The 15,802-nt window shown below is 37.3% G+C and overlaps 1 protein-coding gene across 1 annotated transcript in view; it reads right to left on the bottom strand.

Annotated features, from left to right (window-relative positions):
• The window catches only part of LOC147352764 (phosphatidylcholine transfer protein-like), a 35,936-nt gene extending 22,424 nt beyond the window's left edge, over window positions 1-13,512 (bottom strand). The window contains exon 1 of the mRNA XM_086355675.1: window positions 13,286-13,512. Within this exon, the coding sequence (XP_086211801.1) occupies window positions 13,286-13,420 (135 nt within the window). The 5' untranslated portion in view covers window positions 13,421-13,512. The remainder of the gene's footprint in view (window positions 1-13,285) is intronic.
• Window positions 13,513-15,802: the final 2,290 nt, after the last annotated feature.

The following is a 15,802-nucleotide window of genomic DNA, read 5'->3' on the forward strand; positions in this document are numbered from 1 at the left end:
TGAGCAAGACATTTATTTGGAGGTTACACAAATGTTCCAAAATTAGACTCTGGTGAATGTTGCATAACTCCATAAATTTACTAAAAACCATTGAATCGCAACACTTTAAATTAATGTATTTTACGGTAGTTAATAAATCTTCAAAGCTTTTAATTATATATATATATATATATATATATATATATATGTTATGAAACTTACCCAAGTTTCATAACACACTTGGCTTGAAGTTCATTAGTTACAACAGAACTTGAACCTGAAGCCAGTGATGTGACAGTAGAGTTCAAAGTTTATTATCCTGCCTCCAAAAGTCACTAACTTCTCCCAACATATTATTAGATAAATATTAGGTTGAGACAAAAGTAATTGCTGTTTTGCATTGTTGAAAATTTCCCTTTGTATTGGAATACATTCTTATATAAATGTGGTTATATTATACATCATTTTAATGTGCATTTCTCACTTTATGTTTTTTGCTAATGACTTATTACTTGCTGTTTATTTAATATTTATTTTAGACTAGCAAAATGATGTTAGATCAAAACCAAATTAGAGTAATTTTCTTATCCAAGTTCAAAATGGGTCATAAAGCATCAGAGACAACTCACAACATTAACAAAGCATTTGGACTAGGAACTGCTAACGAATGTACAGTGCAGTGGTGGTTCAAGAAGTTTTGAAAAGGAGACAAGAGCCTTGAAGATGAGGAGTGCAATGACTGGCCATCAGAAGTTGACAGTGACCAATTGGGAGAATCATCAAAGCTGATCCTGTTACAACTACACAAGAAGTTCCCCAAGAACTTGATATTCACCATTTATGGTTATTCAACATTTGAAACAAATTGGAAAGGTGAAAAACCTTGGTGCCTCATGAGCTGATTACAAAAAAATTGTCATTTTGAAGAGTCATTTTCTCTAATTCTATGCAACAACAATGAACCATCTCTCAATCAGATTGTGATGTACAATGAAAAGTGGACTTTATAGGGCAACCGGCAACAACTAGCTCAGTGGTTGAAATGAGAAGAAGCTCCAAAGCATTTTTCAAAGCCAAACTTGCACCAAAAAAAGGTCATGGTCACTGTTTGGAGGTCTGCTGCTGGTCTGATCCACTGTAGCTTTCTGAATCCTGGAAAAAACACTGCATCTGAGCAGTATGCTCAGCAAATAGATGAGATGCACCAAAAACTGCAATGCCTGCAGCCAGCATTGGTCTACAGAAAGGGTCTAATTCTTCTCCATGACAACTCCTGACTGTATGTCACACAACCAATGCTTCAAAAGCTGAATGAATTCGTCTACGAAGTTTTGCCTCATCTGCCATATTTATCTGACCTCTTGCCAACCAGCTACCACTTCTTCAAGCATCTCAACAACTTTTTGCAGGGAAAATGCTTTCACAACCAGCGAGAGGCAGAAAATGCTTTCTAGAGTTCTTTAAAATCCAAAGCTTGGATTTTTATTTTTATTTTTTTATTTTATTTTTTTAAATTTTATTTTATTTTTAAACTTTACAATATTGTATTAGTTTTGCCAAATATCGAAATGAATCTGCCACAGGTATACCTGTCTTTTCTCTTGTTGGCAAAAATGTGTTGATTGCAATGATTCCTGTTTTGATTAATAAAGATGTGTTTGAACCTAGTTATAAAGATTTAAAATACATGGTATGAAACCACAATTATGTTTTGCACCAACCTAATAATAATCCACTGAAATGCACACAGTTATAGCAAGGATAATTTATATTTTGTCATTCCAACCATAACTCATTTTAGTGAGAGAGGTGTTATAATTTTTTTTTTCCACCAAGGCAAGGGTAAACTAAACCTGTAATGGATATACTGGGATATAGATCACCCTATCTACAGCTCACAGACAAAGGCCATTTAATTAATTAGGTGCTTCAAAACATCTTCTCATTAGATCTCTGGACAAATTTGGAAGAGCAAGATTTATCTCCAGTGTATAGATGGGGAAGCTGAGACTCAGCTAGGGTTTTAGGTTCATAAATCTTAAAATCCTAGAACAATTAAGCGTCAAAATTATACTTTAGACCAGAGGTTACTAAATCTGTCATGCTGATTATTTTTAAACAGTCCACAAGCTAAGAATGTTTTCTACATTTCTAAGCAGTTATATAAGTCAATACAAAATAACTTCCATTTTGCCTTATAGCCTGTAAAGCCCAAAATATTTTCTATGTGGCTTTTACAGAAAAAAAAGTTGGCAATCTCTGCTTTAAACCATTGCCACCATTACTTTTAAAACATATAACCTGAGAAAGATGTGAATTACTAGTCACATTGCATTTCCACCTGTAAGAAAAGAATCTTTCTGGCATAAGTTCTAAATATATTGTACTGTATTCTGAATCACATGGGACTTTATGATTTAAGTTCAGACCACCCTTCAAACTAAATCTGTCAATCTTTAGAACACCATAGAAAATAAATACCAAAAAAAACCCCCACAAAACTTAAATATTTCATATACAAATTCAGAAAACCAAAAAGAAAAAGAAAATCTTTAAAGAAGCTAGATAGGGGAGGAGGATGGGGGAGCACTTTATCAATAGAGGAATACAGATGAGGATTATAGCAGACATCCTATCAGAAACCACCCTGCTAAAAGAGTGTGGGGTGGAATACAGAACATTTTGAAAGAAATAAGCCACTGACCTAGAACTCTACATCCAATGAAACTGTCCTTCAAAAGTGAAGAAATAAAAACTGAGGGAGTCCATCAGCAGCAGACTACTGTGGAAGAAATGTTAAAAGACATTTCTGAATGAGAAAAAAGTATAGGTCAGGAACTCAGATCTACATAACATTGAAAGTGTCTCTTGTCTTAAAGCTTGTGAAAGACAGGAGCTTTGTCTTATTCATCAGGGCTTAGGAAAACACAGGCAAACAATAAATTCTGAAAGATTGCCAAATGGGTCATGAAGCAATATTCTTGTGTATTCTTCTTATGAAGGTATATTCAGAAAATCCAAAGGCAGCTATAGAAGGATCTGCTTCCTACATTAAATGGTAGCTATTATATTTGTATAAGATGTATATATTTATATAAGATGAGGTAGCTATGTTATATTTCTAAGCCTTTTTGTGTATTAGCAACACATTAAAAGTCCCAGGGTAAAATGTAAAAGTTCATATTCACAGGGATTCTCCCTTTCTTACAAAACAATAACCATTTGCATGGTTTCCATGAACAGTAAAATAGTTTTCCAAAATAGTGTCAGGGAGCGGTGAGCTTGTCAGGTAACAAAGTACTCACACTGAGAGCCTGTTAGAATTCTCCTTCTGCCCACAGGTGTTGATTCTGATGTTAAAGACCAGTTGGAAGACCAGGCAAGAATTGACTTCTACTTGGCATTGCCCTGGTTCAACTCATGATTCACACAGGTATTGGTATGGTGTTACGTCCAAGGATCTGGAATGTCCAAAACCTTCCTAAAAGTCACCTTGCCTGTCAAGGTTTTCCAAGGCCCAATGATAATAAAAGCTTTGGTTGATTAATAGCCACCTGGTGTGATCTTCATGCAAGGATGGGGTTCAAGACAGGGTGGCAGCACAAATATGTATATATTTTTTAATTTATTTATTTTTTATTGAAGGATAATTGCTTTACAGAATTTTGCTGTTTTCTGTCAAATCTCAACATGAATCAGCCATCGCTATACATGTATCACCTCCCTTTTGAACCTCCCTCCCATATCCCTCCCCATCCCACCCCTCTAGGTTGATACAGAGCCCCTGTTTGAGTTTCCTGAGCCATACAGCAAATTCCATTGGCTGTCAAGTTTACATATGGTAATGTAAGTTTCCATGTTACTCTCTCCATACATCTCAACTCCTCCTCCCCTCTCCCCAGGTCCATAAGTCTGTTCTCTATGTCTGTTTCTCCATTGTTGCCCTGTAAATAAATTTTTCAGAACCATTTTTTAGATTCCGTATATATGTGTTAGAATACAGTATTTAACTTTCGTTTTCTGACTCACTTCACTCTGTATAACAGGTTATAGATTCATCCACTTCATTAGAACTGATGCAAATGTGTTCCTTTTTATGGCTGAGTAATATTCCATTGTGTATATGTATCACAACTTCTTTACCCATTCATCTGTTGAGACATCTAGGTTGCTTCCATGTTCTAGCTATTGTAAATAGTGCTGCAATGAACAATGGGATACATGTGTCTCTTTCAATTTTGGTTTCCTCAGGGTTTATGCCTAGGAGTGGGACTGCTGGGTCATATGGTGGTTTTAATCCCAGTTTTTTAAGGAATCTCCATACCGTCTTCCATAGTGGCTGTATCAATTTACATTCCCACCAACAGTGAAAGAGCATTCCCTTTACTCCACACCCTCTCCAGCACTTATTGTTTTTAGACATTTTGATGATGGCCATTCTGACCAGTGTGAGGTGATATCTCATTCTAGTTTTGATTTGCATTTCTCTAATAATGAGTGATGTTGAGCATCTTTTCATGTGTTTGTTATCCATCTGTATGTCTTCTTTGGAGAAATGTCTGTTTAGGTCTTTTTCTCACTTTTTGATTGGGTTGTTTGTTTTTCAGGCATTGAGTTGTATGAGCTCCTTGTATATTTTGAAAATTAATCCTTTGTCAGTTGTTTCATTTTCTGTTATGTTCCCCCATCCTGAGGGCTGTCTTTTCACCTTGCTTTTAGTTTACTTTGCTGTGCAAAAGCTTTTAAGCTTAATCAGGTCCCACTTGTTTACTTTTGTTCTTATTTCCATTACTGTAGGAAGTAGGTCATAGAGGATCTTGCTTTCATTTATGTCATTGAGTGTTCTGCCTATGTTTTCCTCTAAGAGTTTATAGTTTCTAGTCTTACATTTAGGTCTTTAATCCATTTTGAGTTTATCTTTGTGTATGGTGTTAGGAAGTGTTCTAATTTCATTCTTTTACATGTAGCTGTCCAGTTTTCCCAATACCATTTATTGAAGAGGTTTTCTTTGCCCCATTGTATATTCTTGCCTCCTTTGCCAAAAATAAGGTACCCATAGGTGCATGGGTTTATTTCTGGGCTTTCTATCTAGTTCCATTGGTCCATATGTCTGTTTTTGTTCCGGTACCATACTGTCTTGATGACTGTAGCTTTGCAGAATAATCTGAAGTCAGGAAAGTTGATTCCTCCAACTCCATTCTTCTTTCTCAAGACTGCTTTGGCTATTCAGGATCTTTTGTGTTTCCATAAGAATTGTGAACTTTTTTGTTCTGTTTCTGTGAAAAATGCCCTTGGTAATTTGGTAGGGATCACATTAAATCTGTAGATTGCATTTGACAGTATTGCCATTTTCACAATATTGATTCTTCCTACCAAGGAACATGGAATATCACTCCATCTGTTTATTTAGTCTTTGATTTCTTTCATTAGTGTTTTATAGTTTTCTGTGTATAGTTCTTTTCTCTGCTTATGTAAGTTTATTCCTAGATATTTAATTCTTTTTGTTGCAGTGGTGAATGGGATTGACTCCTTAATTTCTCTTTCTGATATTTCATTGTTAGTATATAGAAATGCAAGTGATTTCTGAGTACTGATTTTGGATCCTGCCACTTTGTGAAATTAACTGATTAGCTCTGGTAATTTTCTGATACTCTCTTTAGGGTTTTCTATGCACTATGTCATGTCTTGTGCAAACAGTGAGACCTTTACTTCTTCTTTTCCAATCTAGATTCCTTTGACTTCTTTTTCTCCTCTGATTGCTGTAGCTAGGACTTCCAGAACTATGTTGAATAATAGTGGTAAAAGTGGACACCCTTGTTTTGTTCCTGATCTTAGGGGGATGCTTTCAGTTTTTCATCACTGAGAATAATGTTTGCTGTCAGCTTATCATATACTGCCTTTACTAAGTTGAGGTAGTTTCCTTTTATGTCCGTTTTTTGAAGAGTTTTAATCATAAATGGGTGCTGAATTTTGTCAAAGGCTTTTTCTGCATCTATTAAGATGATCATATGGTTTTTAATCTTTCAATTTGTTAACATAGTGTATCACATTGATTGATTTGCATATATTGAAGAATGCTTGCATTCCTGGAATAAACCCAACTTGATCATGCTGTATGAACTTTTTGATGCATTGCTGAATTCTGTTTGTTAAAATTTTGTAGAGGAGTTTTGCATCTATGTTCATCAGTGATATTGGCTTGTAGTTCTCTTTTTTCTTTGTTGTCTTTGTCTGATTTTGGTATCACGGTGATGGTGGCCTTGTAGAATGAATTTGGAAGTGTTCTTTCCTCTGCAATTTAGAAGGATAGGCACCAGCTCTTCTCTAAATGTTTGATAGAATTCTTCTTTGAAGCCATCTGGTCCTGGGTTTTTGATTTTGGGGAGATTTTTGATCACAGCTTCAATTTCAGTGTTTGTAATTGGGCTGTTCATAATTTCTATTTCTTCCTGGTTCAGTCTTGGAAGATAGAATTTTTCTAAGAATTTGTCCATTTCTTCCAAGTTATCTATTTTATTGCCATATAGTTGTTCATAATAGTCTCTTATAATCCTTTGTATTTCTGTACTGTCTGCTGTAACCTCTCCTTTTTTGTTTCTAATTTTGTTGATTTGATTCTTCTCTCTTTTTTTCTTGATGAGTCTGGCTAAGGGTTTGTCAATTTTGTTTATCTTTTCAAAGAACCAGCATTTAGTTTTATTAATCTTTACTATTGTTTCTTTCATTTCCTTTTCATTTATTTCTGCTTGGATCTTTATGATTTATTTCCTTTTACTAATTTTTTTTCCTTCTTCTTTCTCCAGTTGCTTTAGGTGTAATGTTAGGTTGTCTATTTTATGTTTTTCTTGTTTCTTGAGGTAGGATTGTATTGCTATAAACTTCCCTCTTAGGACTGCTTTTGCTGCATCCCATAGGTTTTGAGTTGTGTTTTCATTATCATTTGTTACTAGAAATTTTTTGATTTCCCTTTTCATTTCTTCAGTAACCTGTTGGTTATTTAGAAACATATTGTTTAATCTCCATGTGTTTGTATTTCTTACAGTTCTTTTCTTCTAATTGATATCTAGTTTCATAGCATTGTGGTTGGAGAAGATACTTGATATGATTTTACTTTTTTGTTAAATTTATTTATTTTAATTGGAGGTTAATTACTTTAAAATATTGTATTGGTTTTGCCATACATCAACATGAATCCGCCATGGGTGTACACATGCTCCCCATCCTGAACCCCTCTCCCACCTCCCTCCCCATACCATCCCTCTGGGTCATCCCAGTACACCAGCCCCAAGCATCCTGAATCCTGCATTGAACCTGGACTGGTGATTCGTTTCTTATATGATATTATACATGTTTCAATGCCATTCTCCCAAATCAGCCCACCCTCTCCCTCTCCCACATGCAAATCAAAACCATAATGTTGATATGATTTTAATTTTCTTAAATTTACTGAGGTTTGATTTGTGACCCAAGATGTGGTCTATCCTGGAGAATGTTCCATGTGCACTTGGGAAGAAGGTGTACTCTTCTGCATTTGTATGGAATGTCCTGAAGATATCAATGAGATCCATCTCATCTAAAGTATCATTTAAGACTTGTATTTTCTTATTAATTTTCTGTTTTGATGGTCTGTCCATTGGTGTGAGTGGGGTGCTAAAGTCCCCTATTATTTTTGTGTTATCGTCAATTTATCTTTATATGTCTGTTACTGTTTGTCTTATGTACTGAGGCGTCCCTATGTTGGATGCATAGATATTTACAATTGTTGTGTCTTCCTCTTGGATTGATCCTTCGATTATTATGTAGTGTCCTTCCTTATCTCTTGTAATCTTCTTTATTTTAAGGTCTATTTTGTCTGATATGAGGATTGCTACTCCAGCTTTCTTTGCTTCCCATTTGCATGGAATATATTTTTCCATCCTCTCACTTTCAATCTATATGTGTCTTGAAGTCTGAAGTGGGTTTCTTGTAGACAACATATATATGGGTCTTGTTTTTGTATCCATTCAGCCAGTCTGTGTCTTTTCGTTGGAGCATTTAATCCATTTACATTTAAAGTAATTATTGATATATATGTTCCTATTGCCATTTTCTAATTGTTTGGGGTTGATTTTGTAGATCTTTTTTCTTCTATTGTATTTCTTGACCATATAAGTCTGTTTAACATTTGTTGTAAAGCTGATTTGGTGTACTCTGTTCTCTTAACTTTTACTTGTCTGAAAAGCTTTTTATTTCTCCATCAGTTTTGAACAAGATCCTTGCTGAATATAGTAATCTTGGTTGTATATTTTTCTCTTTCAGTACTTTAAATATATCTTTCCATTCCTTTCTGGCCTACAGAGTTTCTGCTGAAAGATCAGTTGTTAAGAGTATGGGGTTTCCATTGCATGTTACATGTGGCTTCTCCCTTGCTGCTTTTAATATTTCTTCTTTGTGTTTAACATTTGTTAGTTTGATTAGTATGTTTCTCTTTGGGTTTATCCTGTATGGGACTTTTTGTGCCTCTTGGACATGATTGAGTATTTCCTTTTCCACGCTGAGGATATTTTCAACTATAATCTCTTCAAAAATTTTTATCATATCCTTTCTTTTTCTCTTCTTCTTCTGGGACTCCTATAAATGTTGGTGTGTTTGAAATGGTCTCAGAAGTCTCTGAGACTGTCCTCAGCTCTTTTCATTCATTTTACTTTATTCTCCTCTTCAGAAGTTATTTCCACCATTTTATCTTCCAGCTCACTGATTCTTTCTTCTGCTTCAGATATTCTGCTCCTGATTCCTTCTAGAGTATTCTTAATTTCAGTAATTGTGTTGTTCATCTCTGTATGTTTATTCTTTAATTCTTCTAGGTCTTTGTTAATTGATTCTTAATTTTCTCCATTTTGTTTTCAAGGTTTTTGATCATCTTTACTATCATTATTCTGAATTCATTTTCAGACAATTTTCCTATTTCCTCTTCATTTATTTGGACTTCTGTGTGTCTCGTTTGTTCCTTCATTTGTGCAGTATTTCTCTGCCTTTTCATTTGTTTTTTTAGGTTATTGTGTTTGAGGTTTCTTTTTCCCAGGCTTCAAGGAAGGTTGAATTTTTTCCTTGAAGAAGGTTGAATTCTTTATTCCTTTTGATTTCTGCCCTCCTAAGGTTGGTCCAGTAGTTTGTGTGAGCTTCAAATAGGGTGAGATTTATGCTGAGTTTTTGTTTGTTTATTTGTTTTTCCTCCGACTGGCAAGGCTGAGTGAGGTGAAAGTTATACTTTTATCTGCAGACAGAAGTAGGGAATCCTCTTCATTCCCTCTCCCTTCATTCCCTCAAAGCTACATCTTGGAACCAGCATCTTCATACTGCCTGATACCGCACCCTCCTCCTGAAAGAGAACTGAGGCTCTGACATGTCTGCCTATCCAGTTGTATGCTCAGGGATCTCCAGGATGAAGGAATAGGGATGAGAGACAGAGAGTGAGAGGTGGTCTTGATCAGTGGCAGGAAATAGAAGGAGGCCACACCAGGTGCTCAGCTTTAAGCTGTGGTGGTTTCACCCATGAATAAATAGGCTCCATTAAGTGTTCTTGGTACAGTAACTGTTCCAACAATCATGCTGGTACATAGAAGGGTGGGAGAAAGTAGAATAGTCCTGTCATCCAGAAGTAAAAAAATCCCATGTTGCTATCAGATTGTGATCCTACCTCGAGAATGGGAGTGGAAGCTTCTCTTTCATGGAGGTAAGTGTGTTCTCATGGCAATTAAATATCTGCTTCCCTCTGAAAAGTCAAACTTTCTCTCAGCCCTGCCTGGTGAGCCACAGTTTTACTCAAGAGGCCAGGCTCTCAACAATTTAGTAGATTGTCAACATAGGAAAGAACAGTCCCTGGGAAAATACGGTCTGCCCCTCACCAAACTCACTGATTAGAAGACCTATGAAAGAACAAACACAGGCCCCTCTCACAGTGCCAGACAGTGGGCTTAAAAAACATAAGACGTCCAACCATCAACCAGATCTTGGTATTTTGCCACATTGGCTTGTGGGGTCTTAGTTCCCTGCCCAGGGATCAAATCCGTGACTTCAACAGTGAAAGCACAGAGTCCTATCCCCTGGACCTCCAGGGAATTCCTAGATCTTTCTTTATACCAACATTTTCTTGGTCTGAGTCAATGATGTGAGCCTCTGCAAACCACCGACTGTCATGTCACTGTGTCTACTGACATAGGAACCAGCCTAAAACTCCATCTAGACCTGACTGTAGTTCCTTGGAAAACTTTTGTGAGTGATCTATGGCCTTATCCTGCCAGGAGAACTTCTCAGCACTGTTCAGGGAACCACATTCACTCCCAAGTGGCCACTAATTTAAAAATCAGGGAAAGTGAATCTTAAAGTAGATGTTGCTTTCATCTTAAGACACTCTTTTACTTTCACTCTTGCCTTTCAGTTCCCACAGTTTCTCATCTCTAGGGCCCTCTCCTGACTCCAAAGTCAGAACCTCCTTGAGCACCATGCAAGATGCTCTGCATACATCAATGGTTATTAAAGTCTGGTCCCTGGACCAAGAATTTCTATGTAACCAGAGAACTGGTTAAAAAGAAAATGAAAAACAGGAAGGAGGAAGGGAAGAAGGAGGAGAAAGAGAGAAAGGGGAAGTGGAAGGAAAAAAGAAGTTAAAAGCAAACTTCAAATCCAGATGCACTGAATCACAATTGGGATTTGGGTTCTTACTGTGAATTTTAACAGGCCCTGCAGGTGATTCTGGCACACTAGCATTTCAACACACACAAAAGTAGGGAGGACAGAATGATCAACCTCTATGTGAGAGGGCAGTTTTTCCAAAGGACCATCCCTTCAAGTTCTACCACAGCTCAATTAAATTTGGGCTCTAAGTAAATCTTGCTAATGTCCTTAGAGCTCCCCAAACAATTTTAATGTGCTTGAGCTTTGAGAAACAGTCTCTGGTGCATTTCTCCTCCAGATATTTTCAGGACACAATCTCTCATTTTATTTCTATTTCCACTTGATTGTTACTTATGGAAGAGAGACTTTCCATATTCTATTTATCTAAAGTGCATCACATCACCCCTGGATGCCCTCCACCATAACATCTCTGTATTCCTTCATCCCACTTTACTTTCTTTGTAGAGATCTTCAGCTGCCATTTCATTATATACTATGAGTTTATTATCATCAGTGAATATAGTTTATTGTTCAAGAAGCTCATTTATTGAACCAGCAGCTCCAAATTCCCATTCCCTGCATATCTGCAGTGCCTACAGAGCAGTACCACATGCTAGGCATTTGATGGATATCTCCTAAATCAATGAATGAGAGTGGGGAGGAGCAGAGATTTTAATCCAAGACTATCTGCCTCCAAAATCCATGTTCTTCCCTAAGTAGCGCATGGAATAGCACACAGCGGTTTTGCACTAGTTTTGCTTAGTTTGGGGAAAGAGAAGTTACTTCTGAATTGAAGCAAGCTGCATATTTTGGTACTGAGTTCATCAAAGTCGACTGGTTCATATCCGGTTACTAGTTGTGCGGTCTTGTATGGCTCACCTAATAACTCTGGGTCTTATGCCATCCATAAAATAGGAAAATAAGCCTGTATCTATCTTCTAATTCTTGAGAGGGATAAATGAAAACTATTATGTAGAAGCATTTTGTATATTAAAGCACCATGTAAAGATAAATTACTACCATTATTACCTGGGCAAAAAAAGAGAAGGTGAGAACAGGGAAATAGAAAAGGAAAAGAAAATTTTAAAAAAATTGAAAGGAAAATGTGATGGTGTAGGACAGAATGATTTTGAAGAGAATTTCTAAGTTTAAAATTCTGTGATTAAATAGGAAAAGAGAAAATTAAAATCTATCAAAAGTAACAATTTGTCCAAGATTCAGAATTATTTGTGTCTACTAAAATCACAATCTGTTTTATTTTAAATACAATCTATTTGTTACATTGTAAACTCTCTCAAGTGCTTCTACACTTAAATCTTTTCCAAACATATAATAATAGCTTTGTATTCTCAAATGGATATTCTTCGTATTCAGCTTTGTATTCTGAATCTTGGAAAAATTGTTACTTTTGATAGATTTTAATTTTCTCTTTTCCTATTTAATCACAGAAAATGAAGTGGATGAAACTGGAGCTTATTATACAGAGCGAAGTAAGCCAGAAAGAAAAACACCAATACAGTATACTAATGCATATATATGGAATTTAGAAAGATGGTAACGACAACACTGTATGCGAGACAGCAAAAGAGACACAGATGTATGGAACAGTCTTTTGGACTCTGTGGGCGGGGGCGGGCGGGGGGGAGGATGCTTTGGGAGAATGGCATTAAAACATGTATAATATCATATAAGAAACGACTCACCAGTCCAGGTTCAATGCAAGATACAGGAAGCTTGGGGCTGGTGCAGTGAGATGACCCAGAGGGATGGTATGAGGAGGGAAGAGGGAGTGGGGGTCAGGATGGGGAACACGTGTACACCTGTGGCAGATGCATGTTGATGTATGGCAAAACCAATATAATATTGTAAAATTAAAAAATAATAATAATAATAATAAAATTTAAAAAAATAAAAAATAAATAATAGCTTTGTTATAGCATCATTTAAATCATAGTCACAACTCACTGCAGTTTCTTAACCAATTGTCCACAATCGTAGAACCTTATGTTAGGGCTGATATGAGGACTGAATAAGGCAATGCCTTCAAAGCATTTAAACAGTGCCCAGACCCTAAGACAACATGCAATGCATTCGCTATTACTGTAGCTATTATTATTAATTCGGCAATCAACAGTACCACTGGAGGGAATTGATGGATCACAGCCTCTCTTTCAGGTGCTTGACTGAGCTGTAGTGTGTAAGATGGAAGGGGTAGAGGGCGGCTTAAGGCCAAGAAGCTAGTTAGGAGCTCATTGGATTTCTTCACACACATTACCCTGAACACCCACTCTCTGGAAACTCCAGTCTCTTCTTTACCTATATTCAAACCTAAGATATGCCCTGCCACACAAATACCACTGGCATCAACCAAGGAGGGGGACTCCATATCCTTTGCAGGCAAGTGCATGGGGCTAATAATCAGGCAGACCCACATTATAACACTATCACTAACTTCTAACAAACCACATTCTCTGTTGGGTAGATCTCAGACCTGAGAGTAATTTCAGTTTACCTCTTCACCTCCTGCTTCCACAGTGGCAAAGTTAGCTGGAGGCACTACCCCAGGACCACTTGTTCCTCCTAGATCTGGAAGACTCCTGGGGTCTGGACAGGCTGCAGCCTCCCAGGGGTCCCCTTCATGCTGCTACCTTACCTTTTTCAGTGGCCGCTGGTAGACCTTAACGACTGAGGTGACCACTGGCAGCTCCCAGCCTGATACCTGGAGATGCTGGAGTTCTGCACAGGCCTTCTGGAACTCCTCTTCAGAGAACCTGCTGGCAGAGGCCATTCTTCCACAGCCACAGCTCTTCTGCTTTCAAGGGAGGCCACACACAGGCTTAGTATGTGTTAAAGATTAGGGCAAGAGTGTGGCCCAAGGTGATTGGCAGGAATTCAAAAAGAGAGGGTAGAAGGCAGGACTTATCAATATACTTGGTGGCAATATAGCCCACTTTCTTGTTAAGAGCCATCTGGTTCTCTTTTTAATTTCACTTTCACTTTTCTCCAAGATTCCTTCCTCCCATGCTCAAATTCATTTGTACACCAAAAGTTGTTATTGTTGTGTGTGTGTTTTTTAAAAAAGACCCTTAAAATACAGATAAAAGAAAAAGCAGGAAACATTAAAAGAGACTGATGATGATATGAAATCCATCCCACATTCTGGGTGCCCCCAAAAATCTAGAGCTGTGAATCCCAGGAAGTTCCCAAAGGAAGACAGAAGGAGTCTTGAATTAGCACAGAGAAGGCCACCCCTGTTTTCAAAAGACTTGACCTTCTTCAGGAAACTGGGATAAATGTAAAACCCATATCTGTTTATTTCTGTGACCAGGGGGAATGTCTAACAGCTAACATATGTTAACACCAAAAGTATCCCTCACTATCATGAGGTAGCTCCAGTTATAAATTATTCTTGCCTGAGATTTGGGCCTTAGGCCTTTTTCACTGATGCCTACAGTATTATCAGGTGAGCTGGCATAGGAGCAGGAATTAGCTTGAACATGAACACTGAGGTGAGACAAAGGACAGTTCTAGAGGTGCTAGAAGTCAGATTATGCGCAGTGTTGCTGGGACTGTACCTGTCTTCATCTTCACTTTTTGAAGAGGCTTTTCCAATAAATTGCACCCAGTCATTGGAACAAGAATTAGACTGGTGGAAACTGACCAATCTAACAAGAAAGATGGACACAGTCTCCAAGGTCTTTTTCAAAGCAAGAATATCCAGATCATTAATTAGATCACCAGAGCTAGAATCTGAACTAGTAAACTAGAGATGTAAACAGATTAGATAAAGGAGAGGACATCAGGGCTGCAGCTCTAAATTGTGGACTTGGTAAATGCAGGGTAAGAAGGCAGAAGAAGTGAACTGCAACCCAAATGTACCCAATCTCTCCTGGTAACCAATCCTGCCAGTACATCTCAGCTCTGATTAGTGGCAAGCAGTATGGGAGCTCTTCAGTTATCCAGGGTTCTTGAATCTATGATCTCAAATAACAATACAAACCTGGAGGAGGAGTATTGTTTCATTATTCGTCTTTATCAAGAACAGGGACATGGAAGCAACCTAGATGTCCATCAGCAGATGAATGGATAAGAAAGCTGTGGTACATATACACAATGGAGTATTACTCAGCCATTAAAAAGAATACATTTGAATCAGTTCTAATGAGGTGGATGAAACTGGAGCCTATTATACAGAGTGAAGTAAGCCAGAAGGAAAAACATAAATACAGTATACTAACGCATATATATGGAATTTAGAAAGATGGTAACAATAACCCGGTGTACGAGACAGCAAAAGAGACACTGATGTATAGAACAGTCTTATGGACTCTGCGGGAGAGGGAGAGGGTGGGAAGATTTGGGAGAATGACATTGAAACGTGAAATATCATGCAAGAAACGAGTTGCCAGTCCAGGTTCGATGCACGATACTGGATGCTTGGGGCTAGTGCACTGGGACGATCCAGAGGGAGGGTATGGAGAGGGAGGAGGGAGGAGGGTTCAGGATGGGGAACACATGTATACCTGTGGCGGATTCATTTTGATATTTGGCAAAACTAATACAATTATGTAAAGTTTAAAAATAAAATAAAATTAAAAAAAAAAAAAAAGAACAGGGAAGGGAGCTCAGCCTCTAGCTAGGGAACATCAGCAAAAGCAGCTGTGACAAGCTGGAGGCTCAGAAGCAGTGAAAGCAAGGCTGGGCTAATGCAGCACTGAAAAAGTTGTAGCTGTTAATATATTCAAAACAGTACCATACAGGAGCTCTGTTGATTATTGCCTAGACTGGAATCCACTTAAAACAAGATTTCCTGCCACAAAGAATTGTATGACATTGATATGCAGAAATGGAAGGAAGGGGAGACTGGGAACCATCCTGTCACCTTAAAGCAAAATGCAAATCTGATTGTTACTTTTTTCATAAAATTCTCTTTAATATCTTTACGTTCAAATTTTACTTTCTCACTGCATTTCCCAATCTCCATTTTTTTAGTTATTTTGGGGAAAAATTTTTAAAGGATGCATCTATGTGCTTTTTCACTCAAAAATTTAGCTTTGTGCATAAGATGCTATGTTAGTGGTAAAGACAATGTATTTCATTCAATGGAGGTCAGTGTTAAAATTTATCAGCAAAATAGAAAAAATATTTGTATTACTAGGGCAAAAAGTCT

The sequence above is a fragment of the Bos grunniens genome, chromosome 19 (genome assembly GCF_055505025.1).
Source record: "Bos grunniens cultivar Pamir isolate PY7600 chromosome 19, Bosgru_T2T1.0, whole genome shotgun sequence".
In the NCBI taxonomy this organism is placed as follows: Eukaryota; Metazoa; Chordata; class Mammalia; order Artiodactyla; family Bovidae; genus Bos; species Bos grunniens.